Below are 25,259 nucleotides of genomic sequence, written 5' to 3'. Positions count from 1 at the left end.
GATGTTTTCCCCGCATAGCGCGTCTCCTGTGGTCCCGCTTCGCCGCGTGGCCTGCGTGACGTCAGCGCGGTCGATGTGGTTGAAGCGCAGTCCGAGAGATGGCGCTAGTGTTGCGCTGCTGCGGGGTTACTTGGGTGCGGGAGAGACAAGGCGCCGCGCTCTTGGGGGTTCGGGAAGCAAGCGGGACGGACGTGCCGTGCCGCGCGCTGACCGATGCTTCGGCGAGACCGTCTCGCGTGGCCGCCTTCGAACGCGCCACGATTCGCGTGACTATACACGCGAACAACCAGGCGTTGGGATCCAGCATGGGGCGAACATATTCGCTCGCTTCCGGTCGCTGTAAGTCGGACTTCTAGACTTGTCGCGAGCCCATCGGCATGTTTTGTGGGTAGCAACTCGGCTAGCAGGCATTGATGTATGAAAGGTGCAATAAATGCCCTTGTGATTGTTTGCACTACTGTGTTGTCGTTCCTTTGTCCCAAGAGTATGGTGTGAGAATCCCACATGCACCCCACAGCTTGTACTGATACTTTTCTAGAAAGGCAACGCTAGCATGAACCACCGCAACAAGGGTGTTCAGACTAAAGGTCTTCAATGTCATGCCAAGGATTTCTTCTTTATCTGAGATGAATGACAGTCAAATCCGATGGACTGACAGCAAGGAGTAGGAGTAAAAAAAAAAAAGAAAGCTCGCATTATAGTTATGTTGTGGCTCAAATTAAACGAGGCAGCATGAAGTCAAATAGAACTTGTGGTACATTTCTGCAGGTATGCACAATCATGAGCAAAATTCTTTGCACAGTTAACACAAATGCTAGAGTTATGAAAAAAAGTACAAGCATGCCTCTCTGGTGGTGCCTTCATAGCAGACGAACATGCGCTGGTACATGCGCTCTCCAAGCTTCAGCACCTGTGGTTCCGGACACCAGAGAAGCACCTGAGCCAGGTGCATCATCGTACGGCTGTACACTTTCATCACCTGTCAATAAAGACGGGGCAGAGGTAAACTGATATAATGTGCCCCGAATCTGACATAACAAATTGTTTACTTTTCAGAATGTCGTGCCCATAAGACGTCCTTCATCTTAGTATCATTATGAGGAAGTGTGTTTATCCACGATCCCACTGCAGCGAAATTTCATTGCAACAATCGTACAAGGTGAGGACATCCTAAAACACAAGCTCGCATGTGACATCACACATAAGATTAACTACAGACACACAGAGCTAATAATAAAACCAAAGAACATAAAAAATTGGACTAATTGGTTATGCATTATTCAGAGTATAAGTGCCACTAAGTCATGCTGTTGTACTTTATATCATGAAGCCAAGGAAAACACAAGGGAAGTGAACAGTTAGTTTATTTGAAATGCAGAAAAAATGAGACAATTATTTCAATTAAATGGAACAGTTACCTTCCCTTCTGCTTCTCCTAGCTTCATTGTTTGTTGGTTTAGTGCGATTGTAACTAACGAAAATTCAGCCCCTTGGTTCCTCCTAAACTTCTCGCATATGCAAACTATGATTGTTCATTTCTTTTGTAATTGAACATAGACCTTTAAGGCAGATCTTTGTCCTTCTACCCCGAAACATAACAAAAGACTTCTTCTACTTTCGTTATTTCAAGTATAATACCTTTTTGATTTCATCATTCAAATACGAGTTAATGAGCTGCTACTGATAAGCTGAATAGCAGTGGCCCCTACAGCAAGTTCAGAAATGAAACAAGGAGTTTTTACAAGAACAATGACATTCAAAGAATGATTGCATGCATTATAGAATTGTCCCCATCCCGATGATCCAGTGATGACATTGAAAAGCCACAGGTGTCACAACTGCAGAAGTTGCAAAAAGTTTGAAGGCCCCTGTGTTCATTATCAGTGCTTTCATTGGGTCACTGAAGAAATTTTCTGAGTTCCGAACGCAATCATCTTTGCTTTCCTGAGGTTCGGAGTGCCAGGATACCACAGGAGCCGTGCAACAAGATTTGCGACAAATTTTAATTCCCAAGTAGCTTTTGTAACTTTAGGATGGGCTAGATGCCGCATTCTTTTGCGTATAACTATCACCCCCAATCACAACACCCCAGAAAAAAAACAAAAAAATCTGCACGTACATAACTCACAGAAATAACTGCATAAAACAATGCTCAAATCTTTACAAAAGCAGCCTTCATTTGTGGATGCAGTACTCATCCATGTCATATCTTATGCCAGTGACTCTGTTCCCCGCACTTCAGTGAAGTCGATAAAGGTGGATTTACACAACAGACATGATCGTGGAAGAATCAGTCACGTGAGAAGTGATGTGAATCTGATCACTTTGCAGCTAGAATTCACGCGACAGAAGATGACAGCGATGACAGAGCAGCCCTCGCATGGGCAACGACGACGAAGCAAACACAACCAAGCCGAAAATCCCAACGGTGATTTGGCTCTTTGCCATATCGCAAAGTGCTTCACATGGCCCAAGGGAGCGGTGTAGGAAGGGGTGAAGTACGAGTTCGCCGGTGCCACGTGCACCGTTCGCTAACTACTAAATGCAAATTGGCGACCTGTAAAAATGAGGAGAATGGGTGCCTATGAAGGAGAGAACGAAGCTTCATCATGCAGGAGTTGGGAGAGGGTGGAGTTCCCTAGGAGATCAAGAAACGTTTAATGGCAAAGAACCTTGCCTTGAAGTGCGGCTTTACGGCAGCGGCATGCACGCAGCCGTGAAGCCACACCTCAAGGCAAAAATTTGGATATAGCCCACACCCCAGCTTTACTGTTAAATTTATTGAATTTTGGGGGGAGAGTTACACATGCAAAAATACGGTACCTTTCAGCACGGCCACCTAGGTCTTTACAGCAGGATAAGAAAATGTTCTAGCGCTCAGACACTGAAAGGAAACGAACCTGAGGGTGTGAGTCGAAAGTGCGGTCAAGGAGGCTCCCTGTGAAATGGCCACTGCGCACTTTCTTGCGAAGCAGACTTTCCACAGACTTGGCTTCAGGTTTTGGTAAGAACTTGTGCAGCATGACAAGGAACAAGACGTCAAGAGTCTGAGAAAGGAAAGAAAAAGAAAAGTTAACAGGAATATGACACATACCGAGTGTTAAAAATATAGGAGCTTGTTCCGACTAAAACCCTGGCTTGTTGGCACTGAAATTTCACACAGAGGTTGCGTTTTGCAGTGGCTTCAGAATAATACTGTTTGTGGGCATCGCTCGTCTCATCCACAACAAATCCAATGTGTGCATCATCTGGGGTGATGCCACTCAAAGCGTGGATTCTGCTGCAAGGAAACAGTGGTGCGATCTGTCACAGCTGCAATAAATACCATGTTTTCACTGTAAGCTGTAACAGATGGCCTGTGACATATGGTGCCACCGTTTCATCAGAATGAAATACAAATTTTTTTTAGTGTCAACGACCACTTAGGATTTAGTGTAGACAAAACAGGCAAGTAATGCCCACAACTGTGTTATTAAACTGAACCCATTGCAAATTCTTACCTCTGTACAAGTTTTAATGCAAACGAAGCAGCTGTTTAGACGGAACAGCCATGTGTGCTGACGCTCCTATCTACGCTCCTTGAGTACACCAAGGTTCCAAGTTTTCAACTTTCAAATGTGTGTTTAGGACAACGATGTAGGCAGCAATAACTCACCTTGTGTTCTGCAGCAACCTTGATATTCTCAATAATCTGCACAAATGCAATGCATTTTGTCATTATTATTCAAACTTTTCAATAAATACCATTTGTATCATATGCCACATTATAACTTGCAAAAGACAATCAACGCTTGTGTATGGATGCCACTATTTGAACAGAATGATGCTGCATGAAAAGGCATGTTTTTCTTACATGCTGCATTCTCATCAAGAAATAATTCACTGGCTCTACCAGGGTATGACAGAACCAAAAATGGTTCCTAATGCTTTGGCATGGCAGTGCAAGACAGCTTTTGTACTTGAAATAAGTGCACATTCTAAAGGATGCAACACTAACAGCTTAACAAGTTAAGCACGAAAGCAACACGAAGGCATTTATCATATTATCATTTACCATACTATGGGCACTTTGACAAATTGTCAGTATAATTGGGAACATATTGAAAAGCTTCTGTAAACAATTCCTGTGGGAAAAAGGTAACTTGACATTTTCAGCGTTGAACTTGCACACGTTTCTGTGCTTCCAGCATATTCAAGTTCAAGACTGATTTAGAACCCGCAATGCCTATTTTTATGTCTCCACGACGTAACAAGCAAACCAGATAAAAAGTAAAAAATAAAGTGACACGAACCTTCATCCAAGCATCACGAAGAAACCTGCGGAGCTGCACAGCATTTGAAATTTCAGTGAGTGTCTGGAGCTCCTCGTCTTCCTCGGTACTGTGCATGCGTAAACAACAAATATATTTCTAACACCTATTTTAGGTTGTGCAAGAACAGCTTCCACTGCAACTGAGCCAGTAATTTGCAATAGACAAATAAATAAATGTTTACACTTCATAAAATTAAAAGACAATATGTGTGTGTGACAGCGCACCAACTGCACACTATCATGCACTGTGGAGGTGCTCGACTCTCGCACGTCACCTGATGCTTTCCTCGCACGGCTCTCGCTTCTGTAATGCGGCTTCCCTGCATAGCTATGCACTGGCGGTGGTTGGTGCAGTTGCAGACCAGTATGAGAGATGGTGTGAGTGTTACGCTGCTAACGCCACCTAACGGCGAGGTTACTCGAGCGCAAAAGGGAGCAGACTCTTCCTCATTGGATTGGGGTCGGCGAGCGGTATGGACCTTTCGTGCGCTCGCCCATCGTTCACAGGACTGTCCTGTGAAAGGCTTAGGATGAGGACACCGAAATGGAAGAACATGATTGTTCAAATGCGCCACCGTTCACGTGACCATACACACAAATGATCAAGCGTTGGTGACCAGCTTGGGGGCAAACATATTCGCTCACTACTTGGTCGCGGTGAGTCAGACTTCCTCGATTTGCTGCGTGCCCATCGGCGTGTTCTATGGCTAGTAATATCGAAAAATGCACTCTTGTGTACACGTGAAAACGTCTCGCAAAGCTAGCAGAGCCCGCATTGAATGCTACACAGCTTTAAAAAAGCTGCAGGCTTTTTTAAAGTGCTTGCTCCTGCGCTTCTGAGTTTCATGCGTACGCAGAGCTGCTGCGGACACCCACCAAACTGTCTAACAAATGAAAACTTCTGCGGACGCAAATGGTCAAATTATTGAATTACAAGCGGCTGTTTGCAAAGACACCTCTCAAGTTGTGCGTGGCGTGACAAGAGAACAGCTAAAGTACAGCTGCGTGATGTTCCGAATAAAGTCCAGGTGCGGCAAGATCCTATCGCGGCCAGAACACTTTGTGCTTTAGGTGTGAGCGAAATTATGCGAGGGTGAGACAAGAAAGGTGGTGGCTTCATGAGTACCGCCTTCCCACACGAGCAAAAGGAAAGAGAGGGAGGGAAGCTCACTCAACGCGATCAAGCGCGTGCGAAGGGAGGGGGTAAGTAGGCGCTTCGCGATTTTTGACGCATGTCTCGGCCGTGGCTGCGCATGGCTGTAAACGCGGCTGAGCGCACATGCAGCCGCGCACCCTGCTTTAGAAGTAATCTGCCGCGTGTGCAAAGAGTGGGTGTGCACAGACGTTGTGGCCTCATGTTAGCTGTCTTCCCGCACGTTTAGTATTGGAGGATGTGTAATCTCGAGTTTCAGTGAATTGTTGGAGTGAGAGGCAGAAGAAGCATTCACTCCCCGCTGCCGGCACTTTTCATGATAGCGTAGTCCCAGTGCGGGTGATGCTATAAGCTGCGGGGACAGAGTGCATGCGAAAGCATGGCTGGCTTCAATTCATACCCCTGATGTCAAGATATTGTCGATGTGGCGTGAAACCAAATCATTCGTCACTAACTCTCAAATTCATCAAAATAAATTGTTTTCTCATTCAAATGTCCTTTTTTGACTGCCCGATAATTCAGAAAATTCTGCGGCCCCTTTCCTTGTCAGAAAAACTGAACAGCGGCTGTACTCATTTGCATAAAACGTCACATTTCAATACAATGAAATTTTGACATAACGAAGCAAATTGCTAATTTTACCTACTTCGTTATATTGAGGTTTAACTGTATATATGAAAAAGAGAAAAAGACGAAGTCTCATGGTTGGTTCTATCAAGTTAAACAAATGAATATGCAGTGCGATTACTAACAGCCCAAGTATAATAATACCTGAAATTTGTTGGCGTAGACGTGACTGGTAGAAGATGACGAAGTTCAAGGTTGGCCCGCAGCTCAGAAACAACCTGGAATGCAGGCAGATGCAAACAGGTCCTGTGAGCTGGTAGAAATTTCACAGAAGCCATCATTTGAATAATCTATGTTTTTGTTTAACCCTTTGAAGGTTTTTGCCGTACATGTACGGCAGCGGTTTTCTGTCCCGCAAGGTCTTTGCCGTACGGGTACGGTTTTGACCCTCCGTTTTAAATTTCACGCCGTAATGATGATGCGTGCTCACAGGGAGGTGCTGCCACCTCTTAGGACTTACAAGAAGCGTTTGAAATTTGTGCTACCTTCTTGGGGAGATAAACAGAACTGATTTCTAGCTTCAGCGTGTCGCGCAGACTGCGGCAACACCCCTTTTGCGGTTTCGGTGTCGCCGCGTGATCACAACGGAAGTGCGCGAAACGTCCTTTTTCTCTTTGTCGGCACGCTATCGCAGGAGCGGTGGAAGTTGATTTCTATCTTGATTGGCGCTCCTCTTAGGTTGTTTATAACCGCCGCTCATGAGGTATTCTCGCTCTCTGCGGCAACGCGCTTACGTGAGAGGGTGCCTCAGACCTCTGCCCAAGGCAGCCGCATGCACAGAAGATGTCATGTGTGCGCCACTACAACTCGTCGCTCCAAGAGAAGAACATACACGCATTTTAGGCGTGCAGACTGCGATAAGGCACTGTGCGGAGACCCGTGTTTCAAGGAGTACCACACTCTGAAATACTATTGAACATTTTGCAGTTCTGAGTGATGCCGACCTCAAAATACTCTTCCTAATTTTTTTTTTACTATTTATTCCCGACTTTATACATTTTGTACATTCAAGATCTGCAATAAAGTAATTTGACCACCTGGCAAAGTTTTTTTCAAAATAATTTGACCCTCCAAGGGTTAAATACCATTAGACATGGCTGCAGTCTACTGGTACCACTGGACCTCGATAGCACTGATGCAATGAATTATTGGATGCAACTAACTTAAAATCTAGTTGGTCATGTTTAACTTCAATGAGTAGTCTACTTTCATAATAAAACTGAAAATGCAAGTTTTGAGACAATTTCGGTCACAGTATAGCCAATAATTGTTCACTTGCCACTCAAAATATGCATTCCAATAGCAAAAATGTCAAATAGTACTAAGAAAAATCAGCATGAAAGAGCACATTTTAAACACACATACACATTCTGCCCAATAGCTTGGCTGGCCTGCAGTCAGCAAGCCTTTGCGCCGCTCGTGTGCGATCACACAGTTGCATATTAAGTTAACGTCTGTGCAAAGCACATTCGCAATTTAGCACTGTTCACATATTGGCATGGCAAGCCACTGGCCAGCAGTCAAAATCAGTAGGAGACTCTTCACTGGCCAGTTTAAGTCACACTTGTGCTTCTTTTGCATAACCTCAACCATTACCTTTTTTTTTCTTTTGCCAGATGACACTTATAATGAATGGTGAATGTATTTTGATGTCGCAACTTTGTTATAATGAGGTTTGACTGTATTATTGCAGTTATTCCAATTGATTTAGAAAGAAAACAAAACAATTTTGTTTGTACTATTTGTTTTATTTTTCGAATGGCACAGTCGCACCTCAACATATAAAATTATATTTCCTGGCAGAAACTTCCTTCAATTGAGAATTTTGAGGTTTCTACATTTCACTATGGTAGAAAACTACACACCCTTTTAAAACAGTTTTTGCCACTGGAACTTATTCAGTAAGCACACATGAATGAATTTCTCTAAGAATTATGGGCAATCGTATCACAACCGCTACATAGGCCCTGATTTTGTATATTCATTGTTAAACATTGGTAAAATCAGACTGAACTGCATGCATTGTAGGCCAGCACTTTGGGCCACTTCAGGCAAAACTGGGTACACAATAAAAAGTGTGAAATAAATGTAATCAATATATCACAACAATAAAAGCAACTGACATAACAAAGAATACACTTCTGAATAAAAATCTCTAGGCATAATATTTAGAAAATCTACTCCAAGACACAGTGAACAGACTAGTGAAAACTAATTGCACACACTGCTAATGAAAGGCTGTATAGTGCTCACAGCGTTACAATTCAGCATGTTCTAAAATTTATTTACGCAGAACCTAAAGGCCTCATATAAAGCTATATGTGTCTATTATATAGTCAAACTTCAATTTAACAAACTCAGTAGTACTTGGGAACTATTTTGTTAGATTGAAATTTTCTTGAAATCACTTAGTATGCCCACGCAAATAACATTATATTTATTGAAGAGCCATAAAAGATCGCACGATTTTCACCTTCATGCACACTTATCATAAATTAGCGAGCCTGTTGAAGTGCCTTGTCTTACCTTAAGGCAAATCCTTAGAGACCAATGTTGTCCATCAGCTGAACTGAAACTCTGCATAGGAGTATTTTTCCCAAATTTCCCCATATTCCACCCACCCCCAAACTTTATTAAATCGGGTGAGAAATTGAGTGAACTTCATTATTTTGGGTTTTCAATGCATTAAGCTCTACAAATATGTGTCGGAGAGTTGGCAAGCACTATTTCATAACATTGTGTTCTGTTAAATCGAGGTTTGACTGCATGTGCCCACAGAGGAAGAAAACTGTATACAGAAATGAACAAAAGCAAACAGTGCATTGGAATCAAACAAGAAAACAGTCCATAGCTGATTAAGAGAACTTCTGCAAAGTGACAACTGTCTTTCCCAAACAGTGCCTACCTGTGAAGCTTCCTGGGCAGTGCAATTGGAAAGCACAAACTTAACGGTTGGGGGCAGTTGACTGAGCTTTAATGACTTCAGCACGGTCAACACACGAGTTCGCACCTGTTGAAAAGGAAAGCGAGGCACACAATCTCAAATGAAGAAGCAGACACATTTTCAAAGCTTTTGTCCGTGGCCGAATATTGAAAAGTATGAAGGATCTTTAGAGCGCAGTGATACACGGAGGTTGTGCGTGGTTCAACGACACATCAACAGTAGGTCATGAGTTAAATTGAGATCCTACTGTCAAGGAAGCGCTATCGCATACTCCTTCAAATCCGAGATTGTCTGCAACCTAGTTGAAATAACAGACTAAGACGGAAAAAAATCAAGGAGAGGCTCTCAGAATTTATCTTTTTATACTGGTAAACATCTGGAAAAGCACAAACTTCGATCAGGCTTACTCCTCATCCCTCCCCTCACCCAAAAAACAACAACAACAAAAAAGAGTCAGTCCAACATTAGAATCCAATCATCGGAAAAAAACAAAATGACATTTTGTCAGGTTACCTCAGAAATCACTTCTGGTTCCACGTACAGGTTACTGAGGGCCTCAAGTACAGTAGGGCCAAGCTCTTTGTCATCTGTAAAGAGCTCACTGCAAGAATATCAACAGCTTCGGTTAACCAAGCATACCACTGAGTTGTATGGCAATTCGTGAATTTAAAGAATTCACAAGATAACAGCAGTACAATTTTTTACACTTGGAGAAGACTGAAAAGAATGCTCGTCGTCTTCTATGTGACCTCCAGCATTAAGCATGCAGGAAGAAAGCGCACATGAAGCCACGGCCTTCCAGGCCCACCCAGCCTTTGCACCCGTGGCAAATTACTTCCAAGATAGGGCAGGGCATGCTGGCTACGTATGCACTCAGCCGTGATGACAGCCGTGTGCAGCCACAACAAAGAGGAGAAGGGCGCCAACCTGCCTCTCACCACCTTGGTCACGTTACTTTGCACCCCCCCCCCCTTCTTACGCATGAAGACGGCCCACATCAAGCCACCATCCTTCTTGGCTCACCATTGCATACTTTCCCTAACAACCACAGCGTACAACAGGAGGGTCATGCTGCTACACTGCTCTGCTTTGGCAGCCACTTTCTGTCACACGGTGCGCAATTTGAGAGGCACGTTCGCAAACAGCCACATGTAATTCAACCATTTGACCATCTGCATCCATGACCGTTTCCATTTATTGTTTCGGTATTCCTTCGCGGCAGCAGTGAAATTTTGTTATACTGAAATCATGTATAAACACACTTTGTTGTAGTGTGGTTCAAGATACATGGTATTCTATGTAAAAGAAGCTATAAAAGGTTAAATGCTTCATTACATTGAGAATTTAGTTATAACAAAGTTCTTTCTATCAAGCTTTAACTGTATACGCACATGTTTACAATTTCGATCATATACTATCACAAACAGCCCAATAACTAAGCTTGTGGTTATGCACACACTGCTGCCTCGTGGCTGCAGTTCCACATCCCTTCTGATTTGACAGACTGGTTATGAGACTGAACTCTGACAAATGTGTGCATAATCTTACTTTACTGGCATTTGATGTGGGACAATCACAGCGTCTGCCGAGAGTGTCAAAGAGAAGTTTCAGGTTCGGTTAGGGTTCAGACTTCTGCATATTTTCGGGTTTGCTTCAAGTTCAGCTCCAGAGCAAAAATCTACAGTCGAGCCTGGTTATATCACACTCAAGTATTTCGAATTATTCTAAATACGGAAAAGTGCAAAAGTCCCCTTTAATATCGCATATAATAATACAGGAGTGTTGTTTTTCTTGTATCGAACTCCCATGGCAGGGAAATGTGGTGCATCAAACCTCCTGCGTGCAATGCGTCCCCAGCTCATCGATTCAAGACAAGCAAGCATGCTGCTTTCACTATTTCCACGCATGACGCTGTGCAGGCCGCCCTGGCTGACGTGGTTTTGGACTGTCTGCTGGAGCACTCGATGCCTTGTCGGCGCCATCGGCAACGTCTGCACAGTGTTTTAACGGTTCCCAACGTGCTCGAATGCCGCAGTCCGCAGGAACACACTGCTTCGTCCCAGGCCATGTGGCAGTTTATGCCCCAAGGTTGTGTCGAACGTGGCAAGTGCCTGCCACCTCGGCTGACATGGTTTTGGACTTTGTCAACTGGGGTGCTCGCCACCTTGTTGACACCATTGCCAACACCTCGAGGACATTTCGATGACTCCAAGCATGCTCAAATGCCGCCGTCCACAAAAAGACACTGCTTTGACCCTAGCCGTACGGCAGTTTATGCCCACCGCGGTGTGCTTGTCGACTTTCTGCTTTTGGATACACCAGTCAGCAAGCTCCTGTTTGTTGCAATTTTAGGCAAATGTCAGATGTGCAAAGGTTTTATTAGGAGCTTATATTGGTACAATTTCGTACATCGAATTATTAAGGCAAAAAAAGCCTTATATGTCTGATCAGTCAGTCGACCTTGACTGAAAACGCCTCGACGACACGAAAGGTACAAAAAGGCCACGAATCCACGACCTTTGGTGTTAAAGCACACTAAAGGCAAATACTAAGTTGACGTGGACTGTTTAAATACAATGTCATAAACCTCGCAATGCTTGTTTTGTGCAAAAAAAAAAAAGACTTAGTTTACGAGAAAATTGCATCTGAGGGTTCTGAATACCTTTGTCAAAATTCTAGTCTCCCACCGCCAAACCGGGGGAGTGGTGACGTTGCATATGCCATCACCACCCTTTGCTGCTGTCGGTGAGTAAAACGGTGCCCGACAGACGGCGCTACTGAACCAAGACAGAGCAGTGAATTTGCCGTTGCAGCTACTTTGACAGTGCAGTAGCTTCTCATTGTTAAAACAGATATATTGTTAAAACCAGTATCGTTATAAGTGGTTTCGACTGTACACTACGCAAAGTACACTAAACAAATTAAGGGGATGACTAATCAAATTAAGAGGATGAGTAAGCAAATCGAGAGGGATGAGTAAGCAAATTAAGAGGGATAACTAAGCGAAGCAGACCGATTTAAGGGGGATGTGTATGTCATGAGTCCATCTTTAATGCATTGGCACTTGTGCTTTCACTTTCAAGTCGTCATAGCAATAACATAAGAAACCCTGTGAATTTTGATATATCGAACTATTTCACGATGCCCTTCGAGTTTGATATATCTGGGTTTGACTGCAACAGTTCAAACCGGTTTTAATGATTCGAACGGTATAAGACACTGGGTATGTGGTGCTCTTCAATGAACTTTTTCCATGTTCTAGTTTCAAATGTGTCACATACCAGTGACCCAAGGTGGTCCAACAGTCCATTTTGAAGCTGGTTCCCTAAGCGCAGCCATTCCAATGCTCTACCCGCTAGACCATGGACCACCCAGTGAACCACGTTGGTGGGAAAACAGAGACAAAGACAGGCTGATAGACACAAGAAAATGCGTGAGGTATCCTAAGAAGGCTAATCATATTAGGTGAAACTTACTGAACACTTTAGAAAATGTACAATTCTCTGCAATGCCGTGTATGTTTGATGACAGAATGTGCAGAGTACAACAAATGGCCCCTCTATGTGCTACTGTAAGTAACTTGCAGGCAATCAAATATAGCCGTTTCTACATAGTATGGCTCCTTAATAGCCGCCACCTTATTTGTCAATGCTAAATCCAGCAAAACCACATCAGGGGGAGCAACAGCTCGGACGAAATTTGTCTGTCAACACACCCGTCAAGAGGAAATGCAATGAAAATTCTAGGAACTTTAGAAGAAGAGAGATAAAAAGTATGTCCTTTTCTTTAAAAAAATCTGAATAATTCGTACCCAAGTTTTCGAGCTGCAGCAAGGTGTTCAGAGTCCTCCAGTATGTGCGGCAGTGCGAGCACAACATCTTTGCGCACATGCAGCGGAATCACAGGGAGGACTTCATCAAAAACTTTGTCCATGAATGCCTAAAAGCGGGGGAAAAAAAAGAAAGACATCACAGTTTCACCCATTACATGAAGCACTGGTGAGATAGCTGACACAGTAATATGCACAGTAAGTCTTGCACTGTTCCAAACCGTTATTGAATGGAGTAAATATTCACAGATGCACGTGAGCCATCTATTTATAAGAGAATTTAGCTCAGTGAGAACTGGTCAGAGGTTTCAATTGCAGGGGTGCCACTATGTGAACCAACAAAAAAACAACGGCAATAGCTGTAGCACATTGTTGAATTGCTATGGATTCTATACAACTTGCAGCAGGTATGTGATGACAATCTTCTGATTACTTGTGCATTAACCTATGCAGCTTGCTTAGTAATTATACCGTCACCCTACTAAATTGCCAAACGTCATCATCTTGCAATGCCATCTCATTCCAGATCACAACTTTAGCAGTAAATTAAGATGTTCTGGTCGATGCCAATAAGCAACCTCTACAGGTGAAAAAATAAACAAACCTTGGTGCCCGCCAGGCCATCCAGCCATTTGAACTGGTTGAGCACCTGGACGTGGAAGGTGTTGGCTGGCGACCTATAATAGATACATATATTCTGGTGTTTTATATATGTCAAAACCATATGATTATCAGGCATGCCTTAACGAAGGACTCTGGATTAATTTAGACAACCAGTTTGAGAGTGCCTACCAGTGAGATTGGTTGTCGACATCGAAAATAATTTTCCTGCCTTGAACAAAATACACTCAAATTGAAATTTCTAGCTCACAAGCTGAAAAGTTTGTGTATAATGAGCGACCTCACGTATATCTATCTGGAGGGCCTTAATGCTTAATTTAGGCCTGATGATCATCAGAAAGTCACTTTTTGTCAGCTTCGCAAGTAATTCTCTAGAAAAGTACTTGATTTCATAGTCGAACATTATTTTTAGCAGAAACTACAGCAATGGGAAAATAATTATAAAACGATGTTGTAGCTGAAGCAAACAATGTTTATGCAAAAAAATTATGAAAACACCCTAGCTATTGCTTTTTTACTGAGCCAATTAGACAAGGAAAAATTGTAAATGTGTTCAGCTATGAAAGAACATGAAAGAACCACGTCAGCAAAATATTTTAGGATAAGATTTGTCATTGTAAATAGTTTCATATTTGACTAAAAAAATTTGCCTCCAACCAACCTTTGCTTATTTGTGATAATTTCAGAGTGGTCACATCATCCAAAATTTTTTTTGCAGGAAAAACACTTTGGTGACACCTTGTTCACACAATCACCAATTAGTCCAATTTTCCCCAAAAAGAATCAATGATGGTCGACTTTGGGGTCCGGGACGTTTCGCGTGGGATGACTCCCTACTGAGGTTCTAATTGCGTGGTTTTTTTATGGACGAGAAGCTATAAAAAGTGAAATACTTCGTTATATAGAGAATTTCGTTATACTGAGGTTTAACTACACAATCTACATATTATTCTATACACTTTTACTGAATATGACCATAAACTGCTTAGAAACTAAACATTTTCTCATATACTGCAGTCTATAACCTTTTAATGCTGTCTACTTTCATTGGCATTTTAAATTCAAGAAATGCAAGTGAACAATGCACAATGATAAGCAAAAATTTGAATTGTTACACTGCCAAAAAACTTTCTTTTTCTTGAACTTTTACTTACTCGTCAGTAACAGCTACTTCCACCATTTTTTCCAGCAGTTGCTCAGTCAGACCCCACTGCAACCCAAAGAGAGAAAACAGGATATAATATACCACGCTAAAAACATTTCATCAAAGTTGATAGTTTTGCTTCTTTTTTACACATTATCAGGCACTGTGATTGTGACAACAGTCAGGTCATGCATAAATGATAACTGAAGCATGCAAGCACATATAACAGAAAAAGATATGAGGGGGATGAGCACAGAAAAGATGAACAGTTGCTGCTTTTTAATCTTTAAGGACTGTAGCAGAGTGTAACTTGTTGCCAAGTCTTACAGCATTCACAATCATACATACCCTAGTCTGGCACAGATGAAATTAGCATATATTTCATCATTGGTATGCACCTTCATTTGTACTGCATTTTAGCAAATGCAGGAACACTACAGGAAAATACTGAATCAATCAGGAATGCCAGATGATCTTTTACAAACCTCACATTTTTTTTTTTTTTTAATGCCAAGGTGGGACATAGTTGCACAGAAAATTGCAACTAAAGGCGCTGCACAATTCTGCAATTCAAATTGCCTGCGACAAAGGTTTCTTGTATGGCTCCACTGAATAGCTTGGAAATCACCACACTCCTGTCAACTTCTACTGCCTACTTGAAGTCAGAGGGCACATAAAGAGTTCCACACTCCCAAGAAACTGCGCCAACACAGCAGTGTCTAAATGAAGCACCAGCTAGTTTGGTAAGAAAATTCAACAAGAGCTACTCTTCTTTTCCTGCAGGTTGAAATGGAATACAATAACCCTTATTTTTATCAGTAGTCGAGACCTACAAATACCAAATTAGCTAACGGGAGACATTACATAATGTTACGTAAGTTACTGAACTCAGACATTCCTTTTACTTGAAGTGCAGAGAAACAAATCACATCTTAAGTTCCTCTGCCAATTGATTTGCAAAAAGCTAGCCCTCGGCCCTTCACCAAATGTAGCACACCTCATGACCATACTAAGACCACCGTCAGCATAGCATAAATCTGTATTTTGCCACAACACATTTAGACTTTTTTTTCTTTGCACACACCATTAATGATCAAAATTGGTTAGAACACGCATTACAGACTGCCACTGCGCTTTGGCTGAATGAGAAGAAAGGAAAACAGGGGGCCAATTTTTATTAGTCATAAGAAGCCAACAAACAAAAACACCAAGCACAGCATAGTGGAAATTATATGTACTTGTAACTGAATTATAGACGCCTTGACGGCGGATTTTCAGATCCATTGTCAAGGTATCACAGGAAAACATAAGTGCCCCAGAAAGTGGATGGGAAAACAGTGACACAGTAGCCCAATTGGTAAGAGAGTCGCATGCATAATGTGAAGACGTGGATCCATGCCCCACCTGCAGTCAGTTTTTTTCATCCACTTTCACTTCCATTAATTTATAATTTCTTTAATTCAATTAACAAGTACATGTAATTTTCCCTATGCTGTCCTTGGTATCTTAGTTTGTTGGCTTGTGATAAGACTATGCTTTGATTGTATTTCTAACATTTTACATATTACTTTTTGTTCATGCGTTTCTGTATTTTTATGCCTTCACTGCTTGGACCTCGAGTCTGCAGTATATAATAAATAAATAAATGTGACCTGGCATCATATTTCACAGTGGTGGCACCAATCCTATCCAACACTTAGTACACTTGATTTTCTCACTTATGAATGCTCTGTCCTTGGTAAAAGTGACATTTTGGACAACATCCTCTGAGAAACAAATATATCCCTAAGTGTGACTTTATATTTTCCAGTAGCCATCCCTATAGCTTTCCTAAATTCACAGCATAGCAGAAAAAACTTATGTTGGAGTAGGGGTAGAAACTCACCAAAATGTTTAGCACACACAAACATTCTATAAAGCTGATAAAATGGGAAGCTGAGCGAAGGGGCTGCAATTACAATAACAATGAACACTGTGAAACAAAAGCAAACCTGAAGTGGCTCCACACGAAGAAAGAGACGGAACACACTGTCTCGTTGTTTTGACGTGCCACTGAAAATGTAAAAAAAAAGGAAAGCTTACAGCACCCCGCTAAGGTTAGTCCCTCTGAAAGAATGGAAAGAAACGTTAATTTAAAATAAAGGGTCAGAAATTAATTTCCACTTTTTCTATAATATGCCCAATAGCTCTAGCTTCTGCACACAGAACTGTGGTGACTGTGCTGACAATTGCATAACAATTTATTATAAGCCTCTTTCCTCCATAAAATACTACCATGTTTCTTTGGCATAAAAAGCAAAAAGAGAGGGAGAAAAAAAAGCATGCTTTCTAGGCCTAAAAGCAAAAGCACATAAAAAAATTATGAAATTATAATTATTATCCCTTACATACAATATTCGTGGAATTTTATGAAGCAGTAAAGGACACTATACAGAAAAAAAGGAATTAGTTTACAATGATAAAGTATTCTAGATAAGCTCTACTTTTGCTGATTTTGCAGTCACAGGATGACTATTAGAATAAAAAATGATGCTCAAACGTAAATTTTTGAATTTTGTGCTAAAGCACCAGTGCCGGTATGTCAATGTGATGTCATGATTTGCAAGGTTGTTTCGTTTCTTTTTTGCATTCTAACTATTATGTTAATTCAGTAAGAGTTCCCGAAACTTCCCAAGTTTAGTCTTTGGCTCTTTTATAACAAAATGTAGTCCGTTTTTACTGATAAACACATAACTAGGCACGAGCAGACGGTGTCAAAATTCATGGCATCGCAGCAAGGCTGGTGCATGAATTTCAAGGTGGCGTCACTACCCTCCTTTCATTTTTGCATGTTCCGTGGCTTACCAAGCATCTTCTCGCAGTAAGAGTGACTTTTTGTTATTGTGGAGGGGTAATTTGCTAACACAGCTCAGATAAATTTACTCTTTGGTGTGCCTTTAAGGGAATTAAGCCACAAGACACCCAGAAGCACTTTTCAAATGCAAGCAAAAACAAAGTAAAATTGAGAAGGATTGTTCATCTGAAAGTGTAGACATAATTAAGTAGTTTCCTGCTAAACTTATTTTTACACAACATACACTAGTACACTGCAACTGTGCATGAAATCGTCGGCTAGATAGCGAAGTTTATTACAGAGCTACTGAGAAAAAATTGTAAATTTTTAATTAATTGGTCAATTCAGGCAGTTAATTTTCTTTAACTCAACAAAGCCTTATGACACTTCTTAAAGACATTTGTAAAATCTGTTGGGTTATCACAAGGCACTGGCTCAGGGACATCCTCCTGAATTTTCTAAATAAAACCATGTATCAGCTGAGTCACCAGAAATCTAAAGTTGCCCTTGACGGCCTTCAAAGCATTTTCATGATGGCACAACTACGAGCGTAAAACTCTAGCAACTTGTTTTGTGTGCTGGCTTCTATTAAATCTATCTTTTGACTCCTACGATGTTGATTTGAGAAGGCCTATGCTGTCCTCTGTCAATTGCCTCTGTCCATTTCCTTCGCCTGCTAAAATGGACTATGTGGGGGAGCACCTGATTGTGTGAAAATTGCGTTGTGAAGCTGATACCCTTCTGCAAACGCATCCTGGATAGTCCATGTAACATTATTAAAAATATCACTTGAAAATTCATTCTTAGGGGGGAGCTACAACACAATAGCAGAATAATTATTTTTAAAAAGGGCATATTTTTGCTACAGATGACATTTACTTAGATATGACAACATTTTCATATTAGGTAGCTCTAAAAGTGTGCTCAGCAATGGATTTCTTGCAGAATGAAAGGAGGTTTATAAAATGCTACCTGGTGCTTTTCAAACTTTCAGGAGCGGTAATGAGAAAGAGAAGGCTGCATGCCTGAAGACACTGCCATGAGAATACACTTACCAAGACATTGTCAATGATACGAAAATGTTTGGCCAAGATACCAGTGTCACTTCGTCACTCATTTGCCCAAGCACAAGAATTAGCTGCTCCAGACTGCTTTTCGATCCCTAAATCGAAAACTGCTCTCAGCAGTTGGTCTGAATCCAATGATTTTATTGTTAGAAAAGTCTACCAGCATAGCTGCCACTATGCTGGTGTCACAGCTGGTTGTCTTTCAAATTAATTATTCAACTGGCTGTAGTCTTTAAGGATTCTTTTTTTAATGCGTTGATTTTTTTATCAACCGTCCCACTGAGTTGCCAGTCTGGCTTATTTTCAAACTGCACTCCATCGAAAACCCTACTGAAACTTTTTCAACCAATTTGCTTCATGTTTGAAGTGAGAACCTCATTTTAGCTCTTCACTATCGAATATGTCTGTACTTGTCATTTCCACAAACGGTGCAGTTAGAAACAAGGCAAAATGTTTTATTTTACCCTGTTTCATAGCAACTATTCTGCAAAGCAACATTCTTCACCGAGGAAAGTTTTTCATTCATTCTTGCATGACACCGCCCTTCTGTACATGGAGGCGGGCTGTTGGTGTCCACATTACACCACTGTTGGGCTAAGTCAACGCCATCTTCTCTTTCTGAATCATCACTTTCGGTAGAAGCAATGAGAATACTACCATCTTCTCTGCACGATGAAGAACACCCTAGTGCACTGATTTCACGCTAACTTTCATTGTCAGGGTCGAGCAGTGGTTTTCTTTTGCACATGCGAGCTGTCAGTGGCAGGCACCATCGTTCCAAATATGCCAACAGGCGCAACAAAACATGAGATCCCCAAAATGATCTATGCAGTAGAAAACAAGGACTGCAATAAATGCGCCCCTCTAGCACTGACAATAGTTACTACCTATATCGTAGAACACAAAGCCTCAATCAAAGCCTCAATCAATGTGGCCTACGACGCACTGAAGAAGTGCTGACATCTACGTAGTAAAACAAAACACAGTGAAAAAAACTGCGAATTTTTAATGCTGGAGCTGCAGTCATCCATGTAGTAGAAGTGGAGGTGCTGAGTCGTCGAAATAGCTTTGAAAATGGAGCTATTAACTCAGCTTGTCTAAACGTAAATTAACCAGGATCGCGTTAAAGAAACTGAGTTCGTCCAGGACAATTCAGGGGTTTATGTGCACCTAAATCAAAGTATACAAGAGTTTTTGTACTCCATGCCCACCAAATGCATTCGCCGCGGCCAGCAGTCAAATTCGCAAATTTGTGCTAAGCAGCAGAACGCCTTAGCCACTGAGGCATTGCAGCAGGTGAGGCGAAAAGAGCAAAAAATGAACTGTTACTAGCGGAACCACTTAAGTGAACTCTGGAGGGGAAACTGTCAGAGGCAACAAAATTTCTTAGTTTAAAAGCAATTACAAAAAAGTGCCATTTCCAATGCTTCCAGACATTCCAGACAAAACTTGTAAACCAACCAAGCAAGAACAACCAGTAATTTAAAAAATAATTGGGTTTTATAAGCCAAAACCACAATTTGATTATGAAGCACGCCATAGCGGGGGACTCCAGAAATTTGGGCCACCAGAGGTTCTTTAAAGGGACACTAAAGGCAAATACTAAGTCGATGTAGACTGCTTAAATACTATTCCAGGAATTTCGCAACGCTTGTTTCACGCCGAGAAAATTGCATCTTAGGGGTCCAAATGCCTTTTTCGAAATTCTAATCTCCAGCCACCCAACCAAGGGAGTGGTGACGTTGCATATTCCGTCACCACCCTTTTCTGCCGTCGGTGAGTAAAACCCTGCCCAACAGACGGCGTACCGAGCAAAGACAGAGTGGTGGATTCGCCGATGCAGCTGCTTTTTGGTCAAGTGGCGTGGACCGTTCGGGCATCCCACGACATCACATGAAAGTTGAATTCTCTGCTACTTGCAGTTTGTGCGAGTTTCGCGAGCCAGCAAAACCAGCACAGCACTATGCGATAACAAAACTAGTGAAACGCAAAAGCACAGGCGGCGCGGAGTGGACCGAAAATTAAGCTTTTCAACCGCCCGGGTCACTGGCAAGGGTAATTTCGATGAGTTCTTTTTTCTAAAAAATGAAATAGAACTGGGCAAGTAGCATTTCATATCGTCTTATAATACTATAGAAGGATGTTTTTTTGCAATGAATGGTTGAGTACAGCCACCTTATAGAGGGAGATGCGGGCCCCTGTCAAGCTGCCATTTGTTCGTGCAGCTTTTACCTGCAGCCTCCTCCATCTTCTTTTGATGGGAACTTATTATTATTATTATTATTATTATTATTGACAGAATTCAACTGAGGAGTGCTTCCGAGGGCAAGTGCTTGAGTGTCCCGGGGCAGTCTCTAATCATGTCCTGCACTTACCTCAATTTTTTTATTATTAAGGCTCTGTTCGTGATAATATTGATGCCTTAGAGATTCTCGAGTACTAATCTATCCCTTTAGCTTGACTTAACATTTGCCTTTATTGTCCCTTTAATGTGCCCCTAAATCCAAGTACAGGGGTGTTTTTGCCTTTTGCCCCCATCGAAATGAGGCCACTGTGGTTGGGATTCGGTCCCTCAAGCTCATGCTTAGCAGCCAAACACCACAGCCACTAAGCAACCGCAGTGGGTGATAACCAGGTTTGTCTCCAGAAGCATGCAACCACGTGTAATCCATAAATGAAGTAATCATTTTTTGCTCACCTGTTGTCATTCAAATCCTGATAAGTTACTGTAAGTGCTTTTTGCAACCTGAAAGCAAGGCAAGGAATAACACCCAATGTGACTGACCCCCATGACACAAGTGCATGTAGTGGTTATGCCTAAAACAAAGCTGACGAAGGATTGTTTGAAGGGCTTTTATGCTGCACAGCAACAGCTGGGCAATCAAGTACATTGCAGTGCAGCAGTTCTGGTTTTTATGGAAGTTCTGACACATTCAAGGAGCATACAAAACTGCATCTGGAAGTGTTCTTTTACTTTTAACAGAGAAATATGCAAAGAACAGACACCAACACAGGGCCATGACAACCTAATGCATGCTGCCGCAGCCATAATGTATTTTTTTTTAGGTGCTTTGCATTTTCCCACTCATAGTATAGCATCGATGAGAAATGTAGCATTGCATGCCAGAGACAAGATTGGTGAAGTAAGATAAAACTGGAGTCAATCTAAGTCCTATGCTGAGTTTCACTCCAATTATGTTTCTTATTTGCAATATGATACGAACCAATTTAGAAAACGGAGCTTTGCACGGAAGGTCGCTTCTAACCACATACTTCAGTAGACATACTCTTTTGGCAAATGATGCTTGCAGACGGCCTATCTATAGAGCCCTCTTTAGAACAAAGTGAACTTTCGTAAGACCTTGTGGGGCTTGTGGACAGTAGTCTAAGAAACAGTGGAGTAAAGAGGCCCTCTAGATAAATTTTGATCAGTTTGAGTTCTTTAAGGTACACCAAAACTTTACCACATGGGTGACTTTTCTTGTCATAATGCAGCTGCCACAAATGTAATCAAATATGCTGAGCAAGAGAAAGGCATAGTCACTGGAAAACTACTGCAAGTCATTGAGAGAGATGAGTCATTAGTGGAAGTATTGCGAAGGCTTGATGTTGTCTAGATGAAATAAAGGCAAGATTATTTATTTTATTCATCACGCAAATTACATAATTTATTCATTCTATTTTACAGGTGGACCCTCTAGTGAAAAGCTGTGGATTAATTTTGACCACTTCGAGTTTCAACGCTATGGCATTAAGACCCCTTGTAGAAAAACAAGTGTCAGGGTCGCCAGAGTTGTCTGTGAGCGAACACTTCTGTATATATTTAGGTATATTCCACGCCCTGCTATATGACATGCGGCATATGCAGGCTATACTACCACACCATTCTATCACCAAAGTTGCTCACACCTTGTCGTACATTTTTGACGAAGTTATACCATGGAATTTTGAGAATGAAAGCCCACAAACAAATGTCATGTAACAAAACACCGACAGCACATGCCTTTTACGTTAAATCTTCTCAGACTTAAACATTGGAAGTGCAAAACAATAACAGAAACCTGAAAATTAAGTAATTTTTCGGGTGCAGCTGTGTGCTACCCCTTGGATCGGCCGACACAAGAGGCCGTGTTTATATCAGAATGCTCGCCTTTGTGCACAGCATTCACCACCATCCAGGTAAACATTATGGCTACATAAGCTATACTTGCCAGGAAGCGTGAGAAGCAGCCAGGAATCTTTTAATGCTATTGTGTTCCACTCTAAAAGGCAAGGCTTAAGCATCCTCCGAATTTCTTTAAGGGGACCCTCACCTGGTCTCAGTGGAAGTTTCACATTTAGAGAGGAAATTGTAAAGGCTCGTCCAGAATGAAGTTTACAGCAAGAACTTTAAAATTGGTTTGCTTTTAGAGGAGATAGGAGCAATGAAAAGTTGCATTGTCATGTTGCCAGGAGGTGAGCTTCACTGCTCACACCAACACTCCCTCCCTTTGCTTCAAGCTAGTATCTGCAAGCAACATTCCTTCACTGCCTTCTCCCACACCAGAGCCGAGGGACCCTGCCATGTTTACATCATGAGCCCCGCTTCACTTTTTCTTTTTACTTTATTTCCTTTCTTTTTTAATAGTGTCGTGCCCTTGCAGTGGTATTTTCGCATGTTGTACAGTGGATGATATACTGAAGTCATGTTCCGGCACTGCCTGACGTTGCAGGCAGTGTGCCTAATATTGAGACATTTGTTTGTGTGACATTGATTTTCTGGCAGGAAGTGGGGCTCCATCACAAGGAAGCATGCATGGGCTTTCTTTCAATATTTTGCAGGTACAATCGTCAAAGTGTGATTGACGCACTGTGCTTGTCTGTTTGCAATGCTCAAACATTGTGAGGGACCCTTCAATATTACCTAAATATAAGAAGTGTTTTTGCATACTGAGCCACTGCAGCAAGTGAATGACACATTTGGAAACATAATACAGATAGTTTTCATGCGACTTCACAGAGGCAACCCTCACTATGCTGGTACCCAAACATGGCCGCCACGATGACGTCAGGGCACTGTAATATCACAAGCACAATGTTTTGCTTTTGACAGTGATTGTTTTTCACTGGTTTATCATTGTTGCCGCTTTGTTGTCTGATGCAAGACGCACCTGTTGTGCTCTCATGCCGTCACATTTTTTGCTTACGGCGCTTCTCAATGTGCTAGTGCCCGAAACTGGCGGCCGTGATGACATCTGTGCAAACTATCTATTGATCAGTATAGGCAAACATGACATATGAGCAAGAATGATGAGATGACAGAAAGCATCTAAAATGTAATTATTAGTAGCAGCTACAAGGCACAAGAGATGTTTATTCAGTTTTCACAGCTAATGCATGATCATATAATATGTAGGAAATTTTACCTGTCTTGGTTATCCAAATACTCCTTCATTTCTTTCAGGAGTTCTGTAACAACCTGAACAAACAGATGAAAACAAATAAGAAGAGATAAGTGTGACAACTATGCATAATCTGTTGCCGTAATAGCTACAAGAAAGGCATAATGAAAAAAATTTATATATTATATAGTTTGCTCACCTGAGGATATTCTGGGTGTTCTTTTAAACTTTGAGTGAAATCCCTGCTGAATGTGGTAGAGTCAGCACCTAGAGTTCGAAAAAGCATTGAAATACTACAAGAAACACATAATTAAAGTACATGTGTCCTCACTTTTAGTTTATGATGTAGTATTACATGTGTATTGTGTGCATGACCTTGTCAATATAGTTTTTACTTTTCTTTGACCATCGGCTCAAGTGAACATTCCACAAATGCAAATAGCACCACTGCATTGTAATAAATGTTTGAATGAATACTTCTTTGAGAAGCATTGCCAGGTTTTATGTATAGTTCCAAGTTGCAGCAGTGACTTAGAAGAGTGGATAAGTTGTTGTTTTTTTCAAGTTTTTTTTTTATGCCATAAGGCAGCCCTTGTCGAAAAAAATAAGAATAATAAGCTCACAGTTACAGTGAAATTTGTGAATTTGTTATATGAGAGCTTTACCTTGTCCGTATACATAATACAGAATACACCAATATACACCGTGTACACTCATACAGAATACACCAGGTGAGCAGAGACTGGTAGGTGATGCCAACAGGTGACGATAACTTGTGGCGCCAAGTTTAACCAACGAGGATACAGCTACTACTGCAGTAAGCAGCCACAATTAGCTGCTGGTGTATGACATCAATAGCCACATAATTATTCAAATGCTGTCCTTTATTTTCCTGCAACAAGAATACCTGTGTGACACAAAAATGTTTCTAATGCATTGCCACTGCACAAACACCATAAAATATTGCTTCCAACGTTGTTACTGACATTCACATCTCTGGTAACCCTGTATTCCGTGACGCAGACACATGGACAAGCTAAAACTCTCTGTTGATGGTGCTGTTAATTCAGACAGTTCTTGGAAAATTGGTAAAACATGAGTCCAGCCTTATCTAAACGACACTGTGCAATGTTGTAGCTAATTTGGGTGGCACAGTAAACTTTTCACCAAAAAAGAAAATCTTATGAAAAGACTCTGCCGATGTGTAGAGACTACACTTAAAACAGGTGGTTTCACTATATTGCAGATTCTCCCCCTCCCAGAGACACAGGCAAAATATCAAGCAGATTAGATAACTGAATTACTCCCTTACATTTCTTTTGTTCTCCATCATCTTCAGGCTCATGGC

The 25,259-nt window shown here is 41.6% G+C and overlaps 1 protein-coding gene across 1 annotated transcript in view; it reads right to left on the bottom strand.

The window, feature by feature from the left end:
* Fancd2 overlaps nucleotides 1-25,259 on the bottom strand; it is a 91,723-nt gene that overhangs the window by 64,741 nt on the left and 1,723 nt on the right. Inside the window, exons 4-17 of the mRNA XM_065425604.1 lie at nucleotides 24,111-24,178; nucleotides 23,936-23,988; nucleotides 21,229-21,276; nucleotides 16,622-16,682; nucleotides 14,641-14,696; nucleotides 13,470-13,542; nucleotides 12,848-12,975; nucleotides 9,550-9,637; nucleotides 8,998-9,102; nucleotides 6,237-6,310; nucleotides 4,293-4,380; nucleotides 3,656-3,691; nucleotides 2,901-3,047; nucleotides 845-979 (exon numbers count right to left, since the gene is read on the bottom strand). Of these exons, the coding sequence (XP_065281676.1) occupies nucleotides 845-979; nucleotides 2,901-3,047; nucleotides 3,656-3,691; nucleotides 4,293-4,380; nucleotides 6,237-6,310; nucleotides 8,998-9,102; nucleotides 9,550-9,637; nucleotides 12,848-12,975; nucleotides 13,470-13,542; nucleotides 14,641-14,696; nucleotides 16,622-16,682; nucleotides 21,229-21,276; nucleotides 23,936-23,988; nucleotides 24,111-24,178 (1,160 nt within the window). The remainder of the gene's footprint in view (nucleotides 1-844; nucleotides 980-2,900; nucleotides 3,048-3,655; nucleotides 3,692-4,292; nucleotides 4,381-6,236; nucleotides 6,311-8,997; nucleotides 9,103-9,549; nucleotides 9,638-12,847; nucleotides 12,976-13,469; nucleotides 13,543-14,640; nucleotides 14,697-16,621; nucleotides 16,683-21,228; nucleotides 21,277-23,935; nucleotides 23,989-24,110; nucleotides 24,179-25,259) is intronic.

The sequence above is a fragment of the Dermacentor albipictus genome, chromosome 1 (assembly GCF_038994185.2).
Source record: "Dermacentor albipictus isolate Rhodes 1998 colony chromosome 1, USDA_Dalb.pri_finalv2, whole genome shotgun sequence".
In the NCBI taxonomy this organism is placed as follows: Eukaryota; Metazoa; Arthropoda; class Arachnida; order Ixodida; family Ixodidae; genus Dermacentor; species Dermacentor albipictus.
Note: the sequence above shows the minus strand (reverse complement) of the source record. Positions and strands in the feature narration are given on the sequence as shown.